Source organism: Talpa europaea (assembly GCF_964194135.1).
Source record: "Talpa europaea genome assembly, chromosome: 15".
Taxonomy (NCBI): Eukaryota; Metazoa; Chordata; class Mammalia; order Eulipotyphla; family Talpidae; genus Talpa; species Talpa europaea.
The window spans coordinates 70,618,590-70,636,002 of NC_140083.1; the positions used below are offsets into that span (position 1 = coordinate 70,618,590).

The 17,413-nt window shown below is 44.7% G+C and overlaps 1 protein-coding gene across 2 annotated transcripts in view; it reads left to right on the plus strand.

The window, feature by feature from the left end:
• The window catches only part of ANO2 (anoctamin 2), a gene marked incomplete at both ends in the record, with an annotated part of 266,883 nt that overhangs the window by 248,680 nt on the left and 790 nt on the right, over window positions 1-17,413 (plus strand). For both annotated transcript variants that reach the window (XM_084255831.1, XM_084255830.1), the window contains 4 exons: window positions 3,342-3,494; window positions 3,809-3,861; window positions 5,716-5,897; window positions 16,024-16,129. In XM_084255831.1, coding sequence (XP_084111957.1) covers window positions 3,342-3,494; window positions 3,809-3,861; window positions 5,716-5,897; window positions 16,024-16,129 — 494 coding nt within the window. The remainder of the gene's footprint in view (window positions 1-3,341; window positions 3,495-3,808; window positions 3,862-5,715; window positions 5,898-16,023; window positions 16,130-17,413) is intronic.

A 17,413-nucleotide genomic window follows, 5' to 3' on the forward strand; every position in this document is an offset into this window, starting at 1 on the left:
CTTGGGAGAGTTAACACAGTTCTGTGGAAGGGAGTCCCTCTGAGAAGAGCATTTGGCCTGCAGAAATGAACTCATTTGGATCAAGAAGCCCAACTCAGGACCCCATGCACCCCAAGCATAAAGAATGCTTATATAGGTACTTAAATACAGGCATGCATTTTACAGGTTTTTAAAACCAGTCTAACATCTGTTTTGCTTTCCTTGTTAATTCCATCCCTGACAACCCCTCTGCCCTCACCCCTACCCATGACTCTAAAGTGAATTCTTTAGCAGCCTCATTTAAAAGATGTGATAGACCCTGCATTTTGACCTGGCTCCCAGAGCTTGTTCTAGAAGATTTCTCCTCCCTACTCCCCACCCCAGACCCCTTAGGGCAGCCAGCTATCCAGACTGTCATTCCAAGGCCTTAGCCTTGACATGGTGGTGCCTGCCACTACTGGCACCTGCTGGTCACTGAGGTCCTGCCAGGCATCCATTGGGCATCAGAGGTATATCAGCAAGAGCAGTAACCCCAGCTGTGGGCCTGGGTTGACCACCAAATCAAAAGTGGTTAAAGTGTGCTAGTTAAAGGGCCATCCGGGTTTTCTTTTCTTTTCTTTTCTTTTCTTTTCTTTTCTTTTCTTTTCTTTTCTTTTCTTTTCTTTTCTTTTCTTTTCTTTTCTTTTCTTTTCTTTTCTTTTCTTTTCTTTTCTTTTCTTTTCTTTTCTTTTCTTTTCTCTTTTCTTTTCTTTTCTTTTCTTCTCTTCTCTTTTCTTTTCTTTTTCTTTCTTTCTTTTTTTTTGCGGCTTTTAATGTGTTTAGGCTTAATCCTCAGTAAAAAATTATTTTTTAATTTTCAAAAAAATTTTTTCCATTTGGATCCTGGTTTTTCATTTTTTATTTCAATATCATAGAATCTTGAAGCTTGTTCAAGAAAGTAAGAACCACAGCATCTCAAAAAAGGACCTGAGGGAATTTAAACCAGTCTCTTCAACTTATTGACGAGGATGCTAATGCCCATGGAAACCAAGGGCATTGCCCAAGGACATGGCTGGTGAGAAATATGCCCAGGGCGAGCCAGTTCTTCCCACTCTTTTCTACTCCTCACACCTTCAATTTGTGTCCATTTAGCACAGGAGTACACTGTCCACATTGCTGTCACCTTTACTGTCGATATTTATTCCCGTAAAAGTAAAATTGTACCTCATGGGTGACATTTTTTTTAATTTATAGAAGAGCTGGGGTCCAGGCCAGAGTCGCGGGAGGGTGAGAGGATTCACCAGAGACAGAGCGGGGAGCAGAACAGGCAGACGGGCCAAAAGCACTGCTGAGGGGAGCAGTGGGCGAGACAGGAGAGGCCTGCCTCACCATGTGGGATTCTCCCTGGCTGGCCGAGAATCGAACCGGCGCTGTGGAGGCTGCAGACAGCTTCATAGCGCTGCGCTCAACCCACTCTGCCACCGGGGAGGCCCTCAGGGGTGACATTTTTGAGTAACCAGCGAGTGACAGTGTTTGAAGTAACTGATGTATACAATCATTTATCTTTGATGCGTGTGTGGTGGGTATTATTATCAGTCTCAATTTACAGTCGGTATAACTGAAACACAGAGAAGTTAAATAACTTGCCCTTAGTCTGTGGGGAAGTCCTATTCCACTGTGACTTCCCTGGGGCCAGGACTGGGTGGCATGACAAGTGCATCCCGAGCCTCTGGAATGAATGGGGGCCCTGCCTTCCTAGTGGGCAGTGAAGGCACGTGAGCAGGTGAATCACAGCGCCACATAGTGGTGACTGTCAGAGGCGCGGCCAGGGATTTGGGGGGAGGCTGGAGCCAGGAGGTGGGGGGAGGTTTGCCAGAGGAGATGGCATCCTGGGGGTGTTGTGAAGTTTGCTCACTGGAGAATGAATGCTTGTGCACAAATGATGGGGAAGGCCCTCACGCAGTCAGGGAATGCTCAGCAGGATAGGGAGTTCCCGGTGGTGGAGGCATAAGGTGATGGCGTAGGGGAGATGTTGGAAGAGGAGCCAGAGAGGCAGGTCGGGAGCAGGTGTAGAGTCCCTGTCTCCCGAGATGAGGAATCTGAGTTATATCCAGAAAGCAGAGGGGAGCTGACAGAAAGCTATGTGGGTAGATAAGTTATGAGATCAGATGACTGGGCTCTGGGATGAATAGACTTTAGAGGCTTGGGGATTCTGGTTGACCAGCACAGTCAGACTGTGGCTGCAGCTGTCCCAGCGGAGTTGAGGGGGCCTGGACTCCTTCCAGCCATTCAATGGGCACAGGCTACCTCCATACCGCACTGCTTTAGTCCAGTCTTTAGTCTACTAAATAATGTTCTCTTTAGTCCAGTCTTCCTGGGAGCAAGTGTAGGTGTTCCGTGTGGAGACTTTGTAAATTTTTTTTAAAGATTTATTCATTTATGCATACAAGAGCTGGGGTACAGGCCAGAGGTGTGGGAGGGTGAGAGGATTCACCAGAGACGGAGTGGGGAACAGAACAAGCAGATTGACCAAAGTACACTGCTGAGAGGAGCAGTGGGCAAGTCAGGAGAGGTCTGCTGTACCATGTGGGTTGCTCCCTGGCCGACCGGGGACTGAACTCATGCCTCAGAGGCTGCAGGCCACTTCACAGCGTGGTGCTCAACCCCTGACACCACCAGGGAAGCCCCACCGTGTGGCGACTTTCATTACACCCCACTCCAAAGAGGTTTTTGCTCCTCCCCTTTGGATGTCCGCAGTCTCTGATACATTCTTTTTCTTTCGATAAACATCAACCCTTGTTGTGCATCTTCCTCTCTACACTAGCTCCTGGGAGACAGTGCCAGACAGTGCCTCATATCTAGTGAGATCTCAGTAAGCTGTGGCTGTGGAAAGGAGAGGCCATACTTGGGAAATATTTTAAGTTTTACATTGTCAAGGGTGGCTAACTATGCCCCATGGGCCAAATCCCATTTTCTCTTCTTACTGCTTTTGTAAATAAAGTTTTATTGGAACACAGCCAAGCCTACTTGTCATCACTTTGCTGTAGCTGCTTTCACTCCCCAGGACAGCGTCAAGTCCCTGTGGCCCACAAATACAACCCAACCCACTCCTGGCTCTGGGCTGAGAGTGTGTGTCCACCTTTGTGTCCAACACCAGGTTTAGTAACTAGAGTTCAGGCGACTCCAGAGTACAGGCTTCTTTCCTCATAGGATCTGCCTGTGCCTGCTACACAGCTTTTCCCAGAACTATGGAGAAAGAAATCCCCATCCGTGGTGCAGAAACCTTGTCAAAAAGACCTCGCTAAGACCAGACCAGGAGTGAGAGCATGGTTATCCTGCCTCTCCTTGCTGGAGCCTCTCACGGTCACTCTTCTCTTTTCTAGTCATTCAGTTCGGCTTTGTCACCCTCTTTGTGGCCTCCTTTCCTCTGGCCCCTGTGTTCGCCCTGCTCAACAATGTCATCGAGGTACGGCTGGATGCAAAGAAGTTTGTGACGGAGCTGAGACGGCCGGATGCTGTGAGAACCAAAGACATCGGTATGGCCCCGCCAAGTCCCGCCCCACCCTCTGCACCCCCCTTTCCTGGTCCCTGCCACCCTCATGTGATGTCAGGAGTTAAGTAAGAGGGCTGGGAAGCAGGATCTCGCCTCTTCACCCCTTTGAGCCACCCATCTGCATCTCCTCAGGGGCTGGGAGGCCTGGGGAGTCCCATTTTCCACCCCCAGTTATTTCTCTGGCTTCTAGACAGAGGGGTTCCTAAGCCTTTCCAGACAAGCCTGTTCCTGGGAACCCCTAGGTAACTTGCCTGCCAGTCATCACCCTGAGTCAGATACCCTCTTTCTGTCTTACAGGGATTTGGTTCGACATTCTCTCTGGAATTGGCAAGTTCTCTGTTATCATCAACGTAAGTGCTTCTGTTCATCACACCCCAGCACTGTGGGAGGGGCTCTCTAGAGTTGCTCAGGCCTTCAAAGAGAGAACCTGGCCCTTGTACCCCCCAGCCTTTTCCATCTGGACCTTTATTTGAGACAGCCCCCTGGTAAATCACACACACATGCCTCCCAGTTCAGCATTCTGTCACCAGAGTGGGGCCTCTTTATTGCTAATTTCACTAAGAGAAAGAAAGGTAATTATCCACCAGGATGCATACCTGGGCCTTAAGGATCAGAATCAGATCCTTTCTCAGAGCCAAGAATCATGAGGAAAGAATTCCACATATCTACCCATCTCTTTCCTCGCTTTCTCGACTCCTGTGCTAAACAATACTTGGCGCCTTGCCCAGGCTGTAATTCCTAATTATGGTTCCTCCAAGTTGTCGATGCAAAGTCTTAATTATGCCTTGGACTCTGGCACAGTGTAGGTTAAGATAGGACATGGAAGTAGAGGAGTCCCCCCTCCTGTGACCTCCTTAAGTGCCTTGCCAGACATGACCACATTTCAGAGGAAATCCTGCCGGGCCCACGCCAACAGCAGCTCTGGCTTCTACGTTCAGTATGGAGGGTGGCCAGGCGGGGCCTCCTCATTCCCATCTCCAGAAAAGCCAGCCAGATTAGGGTACACCCAGAAAGCCCATTTTCCCTGGGGAGATTTGTTTCCCTATTTAGAACATGTGCAATGGTAGGAGGAGGGGCAGAGAGGATCAGCCCATTACATTTTTCATGTTTGATTAGGAGGCACACATCTTGAGGCTGAGAAATAGAGTGCAGTTTGGAAAATAGATCAGGAGCTACTTCGGAGTTGTGTCTACTGGAAAAGAGGCCCGAGTGCTAAGCACTTTCCATCGATACAACGGAATGACGGGAAGTTTTATTTCCCTGGGCTTTCTCAGACTTACCTATAAAAATGGGTGAGAATAATAGCAGTATTCACCTTGCAGGATCATCCTAGAAATTAGGTGGGATGATGAAAGGACCTGTAGCTAGTACTCAGAAAAATTATAGATTTGATTATAGTGAGTATGTTACTCATTGTCAAATATGGTTATGGCCATCCACACTCATGTATACATTTAGAAAACAATACCCAAACCTTACTTTTAAAAAGGGCTTGAATTATGGGTGCAGAATACAGTATAAACAGCTGCCAAAAAGATTTAAGGTTTTCTTTGCAGAAAGTACCTCCACATTCAAACATGCAATCATTCATCTGTCGTTTGGACGGCTCCGTGGACATTTATAGAGTGCTTAAATAGGCCAGATGCTGGCTGGGCACAGTGATTCCATCTAGCAGGACCTGCTCCTTCCCATTGATGTCACTTTTCCAAAGTAAAATGAATGAAAGAACAGCCTCCATCATAGGATATGCTAAAAAGTGTCAAGAGATGACATCCAGATTAAGAGAACTGTGGAGACCTGTATCATTGGTCTTTTGGCCTCCCAGTGTCACTCAGGAGCAGCTCTTAAGTGGAATTCTCATCATTATTGGTAATTTTCTCAAAAAATCTTATGCCCTGCTGTGGCTTGGCCAATATAAATATCTATTCAGATACCACAGAAGTGGCATCTGAAATGCCCACATTGGCTTAGCATCCTCTGCCCCACCAGTTGTCTTTCACTCTCCTGGCAGCCATAGTATGGTGGGTTTGCTTACATGTGTCACGGATGGACACACAGGTGAGTGAACTACATGAGCTCGGGAAGGAATTCTGTGTCAGTCAGAGCAGTGGCTCTGGCTGGGGAGACCCAGGGGGACAATCTCTCCATGCAAAATGGACTCCATGTCACCTGGAGCCTCTAATGCACATGCCTTTATCCCTCAGGCTTTTGTCATTGCCGTCACCTCTGACTTCATCCCCCGTCTGGTATACCAGTACTCCTACAGTAACAATGGCACACTTCACGGCTTTGTCAACCACACCCTCTCCTTTTTCAATGTCAGCCAGCTGAAGGAGGGAACACAGCCTGAAAACTCACAGTTTGACCAGGAGGTTCAGTTCTGCAGGTAAAGTAATCTGAAGGAGGAGAGCAGGGGAGGACCCGAAGTGGTAGATCCATGTAATTATCTGGGTGATCTAAAATTACATCATTCTCCTTTCCCTGTGTCTCCTACCTCTCCTCATCCCTAGACATCATTTTGATGAATTAACAATATTATCTAATGCCTTTTACTATACACTATGGAACATTGAGAATATAGCCTCATTTTTCCCATCAGGGAGTTTATAAATGATTTGGCTGGAAAGATAAGCAGATGAGACAGAACAGAACAGATCATTCAATGATTATATTTAGTACATACTATGAGTGTTGCAGGGATTCAGAGATGAGCAAGGGCTAGGCTTCCTAGAGGGGCCCCGAGGAGTTGTAGGACACACATACACAGAACATTCTAGATGGGGAGTTAGCATGGGCAAAGTCATGGGAGTGGGATGAATTTGAGGCATCATATCAACACTTAGGAGCTAGGCAATGTAGAAAAAAGAGTCATTGGGAGATGATAATTGCGAATAATATAAGGAACATAATACATGTAGAAACTCCTGGGATAGTATAAGCCAACATTGTTGAATTTGAGCAGGTAGGCTGAAATAGACAATGAGGAAACCTGGAATCTTAGGAATTTTAATGTCATGCAATAGGAAGGTACTGAATTTTCAGTGCCAGAGAAAAATAGGATATAAGATAGGCTTAGAAGAATTGATCTGTTCTCAAAGGAAGATTGACTAGAATTGGGGGAACTGAGGAAGGTTTCAGGCATGGACCATGATGGGCACAAACCAGAGTGGGGGAGAGAATTAAGAAGAAGAGAGAAAATTAGCTATTTTATATAATACATTGCAAAGTTGGTGACAAGAGACATGAGGGCTGAGGATATCTCCGAAGCTGGGGTTGAAGTCAGAGGACAAGGAACTGTGGTTCCATTGACATGCTGGCAAGACACTGGGACACTCTCCATGGCCCATGTAATGAATTTAATTGAATTAATCATGTTGCATTTAAAATGATGGTAGGAAATCTAAGGAACTGTTTCCACCTAACCCCTAGACTCACTAAGCTGGAATGCCAGAGAGGTCCAGTTAGAGACATGATTGAAAACCATCCGAGGACAAGGATCATTGAAGCCAAGGAATAGAGGATTCTCCACTATTTTCCCAAGAAGGACAAAGACAGAGCAGCAGGGAATATATTTTTTGAACTTTGTGTACCCTGGTTAAGTGATTGGTCCCATAAAGGATTTGGTGAAAGATCACACCTCAAATATTTTAAAAAAACAGAACAATTGCTATAGTAGTAACCACAACCTAGGAGAGGACATTACTAAGAAAATGTGGAACTTTCCTGGACCATCCCCAATAGTGTCTGATATAAATACTCTATCAAGGAAGCAGTTGTGTTTGCAGCAATGGAAGCCTTGGACATGTCTGTCTTCCTTCTCAACCAGGGAAATCCTGGCACCAAGCCATTGTGAGATGGTTGCTTAGTTCAGACTCACAGTCTGAGTACACAAAAGAGAGAAAAGTGATTGGTCTCACCAACCCATGAAAGAACTGTACTATTTTATCATTTAATTAGAAGAGTCTTTTGATCCCAAGAGGAATAATTTTAGGACTCAACTCTAGCCAACCATGAAAAGAATCAAAATCAGGGACCAAATCCAAGAATAGATGAGTAAATTTACTCATAAATATCAATTCACATCAGCCTAGATGTGTCCAGTATTTTCACATCAGGGGCTAGAAATTGTCTGATTCTTTTTATCTATCTATCTATCTATCTATCTATCTATCTATCTATCTATCTATCTATCTATTCATTTATTCAAGCACTGGGTACAGTCAGAAGTGCGAGAGGGTGAGAGAATTCACCAGAGACAGAGTGGGGAACAGGACAGACAGACTGACGAAATACACTGCTGAGGGGAGCAGCGGGCATGGCAGGAGAGGTCTGCATGACATGTGGGACCCTTGCCGGGTGGCGGGGTATCAAACCGGCGCTGCAGAGGCTGTGGGCAGCTTTGCAGCCCAGCGCTCAACCGCTGCTCCACCAGGGGAGGCCCAAAAGTGTCTAATTCTTGGTCATAAGTCATATGCAGGCAGATTTACTACTGGACTCTGCATAGCACAGAGGCCACTCTTCCATGCGGCTGCCAGACTGTCCATGGTGCTGGATGTTGGTCTGCAGATTCAGGAGACATAGTTCCACCATACAGAAGGTCTGTACCAGCTTAAGGCCTGTTCTGGTGCTATCTAGATCTGCTCCAGCAAGGTCCTTGAAATCAGTCAGCGGGTTTACATTAAGCAAACAGGTGCTGCAAAATAAGAATTAGAAAATCTTTATAACTGGAAGGTGTCCTAGAAATCATCTTGTTGAAACTCCTCATTCTACATATAAAGAAACTGAGGCTTAAGAAGTCGAAGAGTATTGTAAGATAACAGATGGTTCTCGTCCAGATTACAGACCTCCTCCTCCTGTGCAGTGTGAAGCAAGGCCAGTATGACAGCGTCTGTCTCTTTAGTTGGTGTAGAAGCACACGTCCGTCCAGAGAACCAAAGGTTTTGACCTTGACCTTGACTATCAGATCTTCCAATAAAATATATAAACACTGGCTATGCTTTTCAGATTTATCAGTGGCTTAAACCAGATTAAACGAAAAGGGTCTTTCATGCCCCCCATATTGAAAGTTGAGGGTTGGCCTAACTTTAGGTCAGGCCCTATTCGCTCAAGTCCACTACAACTAAATCTTTCCCTGTCCCCTGATTCTACACCAGTGTTGACTATAGTATCAAGCTATAGTTGACATCATCTCCATGTGAAGCAAGTGGTTTTAAAGTAGAGGGGAGTTCCCTAGTAGGAAGTGAAGATGAATGGTACCACTCAGCCAAAACAACAGATAATGATACCAGGTATCACTAATATACAAGGCTCAGATGGTGCTTTCTTGTGTCTGCTTTCAGAGTCACTAGATTTTCCAGCCAGCTCTAAAGGCCCAGTAACACGTCCCTGTTTCCATGCACATAGACAGGGCCATGGCTTACCTGTGGCCCTTAAGAAAAATTCCGCCACTACATGGCAGAATTATCACTAGGTACATGCTGTATTTCAGCCAAGAAAAATGTATCCATAGAAGATAGATCATTTCAGGATTAAGCCAATAGAATTTTTGGAACATCCGTTGTTTTTTTCCTTACTCAATACCAAGTTCTTTATGGAAATATTTTTTGAGACATTACTATAGATCTGACATTGGTGATATAACAAGGAACCAACCACAGTGCACCCCTTAAAGAGTTTAGGTGTGGAAGATGAATAAGTAAACATGCAATTAAAATGTAACCTTAATAATTTACAGTGGAGAAACAAGTTTCAAGGGCCCCCAAGGAAGGAGGCCACACATCTCACAAGATTTGTGTGTTCAGGGAAGTTTTGAGGGAGGTGGAGCATGAAGAAAGAACAGAGTGGCCAGAAAGAGAATCATATTGAAACTCCTCATGCATGTGACCTGGTTGGCCTGGTTGGTATGTGGAGTTGGAGGAAGGGAGGATCAAAAGGTGAAGAAAAAAATACCCTTTTCAGAGGGGCTGCCTATGCCATGGTCCAGGGCTGAGGTGCAGTCCAGTGGGACAGACATGGTCTAGTCTAGTGATATAGCCCAGAGCTGCAGCGAGAGGGGTAACTGTGCTCCAGGATGGTGGTCTAGCAGGTGTCAACCATGAGAAGCAAGACCAAAAAGAACTTGTTGGTTGTATAGGGTGCATGGAGACTATCTTGGGGTGATGGGGAACCACTGAGGGGTGAAGGGAACAGGGATCAGCTTTTCACTGTTGATCTCTCTGGCTGCAGTGTGCAGATTAGAGTTACGTTTAAAATAAAGAGATGCCCTACTGTCAAGTGTAGGCAGATGGGGCCCACTGTCATTTAGATGTGACACATCTAAATGTGCAACTGGAAGGTGCACTGTGGGGACTGCTTTACCTCGTGGACCCCACTCATCATGCTGAGTGACTCTGACTGGGTCATCGAAGTTTCTGGAGATTCAGGAAGTAAGGCATAACCTAGTGTATTTCCAAGCCAGGATTTGGCAGTGTCTGTAAGAAATAGAAATCCAAAAAGGAAGGGAAGAAGAGAGGGGAGAGAGAGAGAGAGAGAGAGAGAGAGAGAGAGAGAGACTAAGACTCTATACCATATCCCAGCCAAATCCCAGTTTTTAAAATTGTTTCCTTGGTGGGAAAGTTTGCCCTGGTTTTCTGGCAAATAGTGTTGGGAACTAGATGATCCTTCTTATTCTTAGTTTTCAGTGACCTCTGGAGATAAATGTGGTCAAATCAAACTGAAATCTTGGGCTCCAAGCAGCCTTGCCAGGGAGAGAGGTATCTTAAAAATAGCAACAGAAGTTGGGACAAGTCTCTGCTGCCATTTGAGATGCATTCCCAGCATTTTTGAAGCAACATTTGCCAGGGCCAGCTCCTCTGCTCCTGTGACGTCAGCCTGCAGGCGTGACTAGTGACCGCTGGACAGGGTTGGGGCCACCATGTCCTGGAGAGTGCATGTGGACTCCGGCTCCTGACTCAGCTGGAAGGGAGCAGGGAGGTCAGTGAGGCAGGGCCTGTGGCCCAGAGCTGGGGGAGCCTACCTGGGCCCAGGCAACCCAGTGGATCTGTCTAGAGCTGTTGAGCGTTTAGAACAGCTCCTGCCAGGTGGCTCCTGCGAGGTTTTTCTGCAGGGCCTAAGTTCTTTCATGTCGCAAAGTCCTGGGAAGAGCCTTTGAAGAGACAAGTTCCCTTCCAGCCTGTGGCCGCCTCTCATGTGTTTTCTCATAAGACCAGAGGGAGAATCAGCTTTTCCGGGTGTTGCCTCTCCTGATCTTTATCAACCACTGGGTTAACATGGTTCTCATTAATTCCTAATTGCCTGTACCCTTTCCCCTTGCTAAAGGCCAATTTAGTTTTAAGTAGCTCAGATGGTATGAAAATATTGTCTGTAATTATGCTCCACATTCATATGGCATTAATCTCCACTGGGACTATTAAAAAAAATTTTTTTTTACATACTACTGTTTGGAGTCGAGAAAGACATTTAATAATCAATTTGTAATGTAACCAATACCTCATTTGAAAAAGAAAACTGTTCTTGACTATTGAGGATCAATTCCAAGTTTGTTATGTGGGCACCTTTTGTGCCTACAGTGATTTTGTGTTGGGATGAAGTGTGGCTAATGTCACTGTCTCTGATCACCTCTGAAGTGAGGATGGTAAGGGACAGCTGAGCCAGGAGTCTCTCTTCCCTTTCTGTAACTCAGTTTCCCTATCTCTAAAAATGGGGACATGAAATAAATAGCCTCCAAAAATTCTTTTTGCTTTAAAAAATTAATAGTGATGCATACAGTATATTAGTCTAGTCCTATACATTTTCTAAATACGACAGGTAACCTCTCCAGCTCTGTCCCACCTCCACCCAATTCTGGCCGGATCCCAGACACTGTCCTAGCAGTAACCAGGGAGCTATAGCTATGCAAATCTTCCTTAGATTATTTTTTAATATATTAGCATAAAGTGTAGGACCTTTAATGTATTATTTCATGTGTTTGTTTTATAATAATGAAATGTACTTTGGGTTAATGTTGATAATCTATATAATGCAGAAATTCAACTCAATGAGGCTTTTCAGCATTAGAACAATCTAGATAAAATATTAATGTAAATTTTTTAAACAATGTATTTATTTATGAATACAAGAACTGGGGTACAGGCCAGAGGTGTGGGGGGTGAGAGGATTCACCAGAGACAGAGTGGGGAACAGAACAGGAGAACTGAGTGAAATACACTGCTAAGGGGAGCAGCGGGTGAATCAGGAGAGGTCTGCTTTGCCATATTAATGTAATTTTAAAGCTAAAATATAATGTTGACTTTTGTACCAGTTCTACATATGGTATGTGAGTCTATCCCAATTTGTACTATAATTTAGCTCCCCAAATCTTAGTATAAAAATGTATTTATGTCATTTGAAAATTATCATTACTTACATTCTTTTTTTGCAATCATGAACTTTTTAATTATAAAAGTTATTATATATAATGTATATAATATATAACTTTTATAATTTATATATAACTTCATATATATTTATATATATTAATATTAATATTCTATTCTATTATTATAATATTTTATATTTTATTATAATATAATAAAGTAATATCAACATATATTAATATTAATACATTAATATATTAATATTAATATGTATTATATAATATATGCATATATATATAGGCATAAAAGGAAAAGAGAGACTCTTCTCAGCACCCACCCCTGCCATTCTCACAAAGACAGATACAGTGAAGCCCATTAGTTGCTCTGTCTTCTGTGGACATTTCTAGCCTTAAAGTTTCAACATTTCCTCTTTAATTAGTTACTTAATGAGAACTCAATAAGCCTAACATCTTAGGATGATATTTTTAAAACTATGAAATCTGGGGAATTGGAAGACATCCCATGCTCATGAATGGAGAATATCAATAATCAAAATGACTATTTTGCCTAAGACAATGTATAAATTTAACATAATACCCATTAAAATACCAACAATATTCTTCAAAGAAATTGAGCAAAAAAATATTGAAATTTATATGGAACAATCAAAGGTCTCCACTAGTAAGAGCAATCTTGAGAAAAAAGGAGAGAAATGGAGGCATCACATTACTTGACTTTAAACAATAATGTAAAGCAATAGTACTAAAACCAATATGGTACTGGCATTAAAATAGACATATGGATCAATGAAATAGAATTAAAAAACTACAAATAAATATACATATACATCAAAACTCAATTTATAAAAAAGCAGGCATGACTGTGCAATGGGAGAGGAAAGTCTAACAGTGCTAGGAAAACTGGAATATTAGAATGTAAAAGAGTAAAAGTTGGATCACTCTCTAACCTCATGCACAAAAATAAATTTCAAATTGATTAAAGATTCAGACACAGGACCTACAATAATAAAATACATAGAAGAAAACAGTGGTAATATGTTTCGTGACATCAATGATAAAGGTGTTTGGGGGATTCGACTCCAATGGCAAGGGAAAATAAATGCAGAAAAAATAATTAGAAGTACCTCAAATTAAAAAGCTTGTACAATGAAAGAAAATATAAGTAGATTTATAAGACATCCTTGAATGGGGGAAAATATATATATTAATGCATTACCAATATGGGGTTAGTGTCTAATATGTATGTGTGTGTGTGTATACATACATACTAGACATTATATAATATATATATGTATATATATTTAACATACACTATTCAGCAATATAAAAACAATCCAGTTAAGAGGCAACAGGTCTAGGTAGGGAATTCACCAAAGAGGGTATCTGAAGGCCAATAGAGACATGAGAAAATATCTGCCATTGCTTTGATTGAGAAATACAGGTTAAAACCACAATTGAGATATCATCTCACATCTGTGAGAATAACACATATTAAAAAGATGCCCCAAAACAAGTGCCAGGCAGGATGCAGAGGAAGAGGAACCTTGTTACACTGTTGGTGGCAATGTAAATTGGTACAGTTGATTATATGACCCAATCACCCCCACTCTTAGGTATTTAACCAAACAACATAAAACCATAAACTTGAAAACTTGTGTTTATTGCAACAGTGTTTCAATAGCTAGTACATGGAAACAATCCAAGTGCCCACTGACAGAGAATCGGACCAAGGAGATGTGGTATATCCAAACAGAGTATTATATCCAAATGGAATATTACGCAGTCATAAGGAAAAACAAAATGTTGCCATTTACATCAAATTGGAAGGAGTTCAAGGGACCAATGTGTAGCAAAGCAACTCAGAATGACAAAAAAAATATACATTGGACATTTAGAAGTGGATGATTTGGTGCTTTAAAGCAAAACACTTAACAAACCAGTGGACGATCATAAACAAAATGAGACTTCTGAGGTTGAGAAGAGGGAGGGAGAAAGTGTCAAGAGGTAGTGGGTGTCAGAGATAGTGGAATATAAGGGAAAAAATTATGAAACCCTAACTTATATTTAAATATACACAACCAGTCACAGATGGCAGAGACTCACTAGAATCATTAATTTTCAAATTATTCATGAGTGGATCATGAAGTCACTTAAATGGATCATTATTAGCATTTTACAGAATAGAAAGGGATAGGGTAGGACAGGACAGAATAGGAAAATACCAGTGTATTATACACAGTAAGCATCAGTATTGTTCTTGTAATATTGATATATACAATATAATTTATTTCAGGGCCATATAGGTATGTATACAGTAGTTCTTACTACTGTAGGATACAGTTTTGTAAAAGTTCGCTTTGGAAAGAGAAATGTAAACAGATGAATAACTGTGTACCGTTCTCTCGTGAGGCGGGTTTGCGCTGTAGTTCCTAACAGAGCCAGCCTTAGCCTACGAGCATAGAGGTATTTTCAAGTGGAGTTTTCTGGACATATCTCTGGTTAATCTTTCCCCAGATCCTTGATTAGGTGAATGTGCCTGTTAGATTCAAAACATGTTTTGGACACTCAGGGAGGGCAAATTGACATTTCCAAAAGCTTTCCAAAAGCGGTGAGTTAGTAGCAGAGATGGGATCAGAATTAGATTATTTATGGATTCTTTTCAGAATGGGAAAAAGAGGGGTGAGCAGTGGCTCTCGTCCTGAGGTCAGTGAACAGCTGTTCTTTCATAGATGGAGCTAGAAAACAAGAGAAATGGTCTTTGATTGTGGCAAGAGGGCTGGGGCTGGGCCTGGGGAAGGAGTTCCCCATGGTGAAGAGTGGGTGTGTGCGTAGCACCCCTCCTCGGGAGGTCTTGAGAAGAGCAGGACAGATTGATTCCCTTCTGCCCCGGGGTCCTTTGGGGGGCAGCAGGGGGTGGGGAGCCTAGGATTTTCCCATCCCATGATGTCCTTGCTAGTTTAGCCACGCTCTCCCTCGTGCCCATTAGCAAGCGTAATCTGGAGCTGGCCGTGTTTCTGTCCTCAGCCCCGGATGGATAGGATGAATCCCGTGGCGTTGAGCTGGGTTGCAGCTAGCTTTGCTTTTCATCCGGATGTCAAACCAAGCCTGCAACAGCTGTAATCAGCTGTTGGAAGAGGGGGAGCTGGTGGGGGGCAGCCCCTGGCGACTTGCCCAGCCCTCGTCGAATGCTTAGCATCCACCACTCAGTTTGTCTCTCTGGAGCTGACTCTGTTGCTGCGTCTTTTCTTTTTTTGTGTGAGCTTCTTCCCTGCTTCTCTCTTTTCTTCTCTCATCTCTCCTGGGGCAATTGGAAGCCATCTTGCTTGAGCATGATTTTCAGATTCACTCAGGCAGGGGAAGGGACAAAGAGCACCCATTTCTGGATGCCCCACCTAGACTGCAGCTGGGTGTGCTCTGTGACCACAGGAGGAGAGCTGAATTCAGCCAGGCCTGGGTTCCTACCTCACTGCACCTCTGGCTGGCCATGAGTCTCCGGCCAAGTAACTGGACCTCTCGGAACCTCAGTTTCCTCCCGTGGTATGTGGCTAACCAATGTCCAACTGAGGATATTTATCAAGATCGGATGAGAAGACTTCCAGAAACTGACCAACCGTGACTATGAACGCCCCTATGCCTGACACCCCACACCAGTTCACCTTCAGTTTGGTCATCATTCACCCTGGGGCAGGAATGTGGCAGTTCAGTGAGGCTGGGGTCCTGAGCAGCCAGCTGGGGACTAAGTCCAGATTGCCTGTGCTTCACTGAGCCTGGGGGCTGTAGAGAACTCTATGGGGTTCCTGGGGGGTCTCTCCTCCCTTCTCAGCAACCACAGGCTGCGGGGAGCAAAGATGGACTCACTGCCTTGGGTTCCTCTGAAAGGAGAATCCAGACAACAGAGGAAACTTTGGGGGACGTTGGAGAGAATGAGTAGGAAAAAAAAATGTCTAGTCTGACTTTGGCTTTGGAGAACCTGGATTTTTAGTCCATGGACCTTTGTCAGTTGCATCATGGTTTCCTCCCCTCTGCCTCTTCCTTCAATTCCGAGAGCCAAGTGCTTGCCTGCTACTTGGACCCTGAAGGGGAGCACCCTCCTCACCCCGCTCTTCCCAATGCTAACAGCATGTTTCTCCTTGGGCAGGTTTAAAGATTACCGAGAACCACCCTGGGCTCCGAATCCATATGAGTTTTCCAAGCAGTACTGGTCCGTTCTGTCTGCCCGTCTGGCTTTTGTCATCATCTTCCAGGTGAGTTGTTCAGATAAGGGATAGTCAGGGCGAATGCAGGCTAAGGAGCCATGTCTCTTGCCTGCACCAGTTGAGGTTTTCACAGTTCCATGGGGCACTCAGTGTGGCTGGCAGTCGCCAGGGCTCTCTTTCCCGGTGGGGTAGGAGGCCCGATCCAGAGGGCCTCATTAATGGCTGGCCTTTGCAGAAAGAGAATAAAACACAGAGTAAGGTTACAAGACAGATGTGGAGTAAGTGGCAGGGTAGAGATAAATTCCTATTTAAACTGAAGACAAGAAAGGCAGGCGGGAAGACACAAGGCCCCACCTGGTCTCTGCGGCCCACCCCGGAAGAGCTCGGGTTATGCGCCTTTCTTCTAGTGCTCTCACTCCCTCCTTTGTTGGCTGGAGCCAGCCCCTGAGACAACTGCTGGGAAGGGCCCTGGGGCCATCAGCCTTGCTGAATGAATAGCAAACTGGAGCTGTGATTCCTGTCTCCCACAATAGCTGCAGCTCCGATTGCAGCCAGATTCTCTAAGCATCCGGGCCTCAGTTCCGCCTGGGGGTCCTCCTGCCTTTCTAAGACTCCCTCAGGCCTTTGTATTCCCTGAAGGCAGATCCCTGGAGGGCTCTAAAGTATCTGGCCCCAGACCCCAAGCCAGGAAGTGGAGAAGCCCTCAGCTAGGCTTTCAGCTCAAGTAGACACCCATTCTTTCTCTGAAGAGATGGGGCGATAGATGTGAAATGCAGCTCAGCTGTCCTTCCTCTGTGCCCCGCCTCAGGGTCTCCTCATTTCACTTCCACTCACTGCGAGGAGTTGGGGTGAAGAAGAGTAGGTCATGATGAAGCTGCTTGAGGGCACCTGAGACCATCCCCCCAGGGGCCTCTGCACCTAGCGGTTGGTTCCCAAATTCTTCCCCTCAGCCCTAGGAGCCCCAGGGGCCATGGTCTATTTGCTATTTGGGACAGGATTTGGAGCCTGGAAGAGAGCGCTGCTCTCATAAATTCTTTCTGGCCTCAGTCAGTGTCTCCTCAGTCCCAGAGGAAGTTGCATGAGCAGAGGGAACACCGCAAATAGAGGAGTGTGTATGGGGGGAAGAGCGCAGGGGTAGTGGGGCGGGCTGGCCAGCACCCACCGGCCCCTGCCCTCACTGTGTGACTTACTCATCACTGACGCGGGAAAAACTCGCGAGAGGTAGCTTGGTCCTACCTGTGTTTCTAGGGGAGGGATGTGCACCTGAAAGAAGGAAGCCAGTTACCAGTGTGTACAGATACTTAGGACATCAGCAGAGCTCGAGGCTTGGAG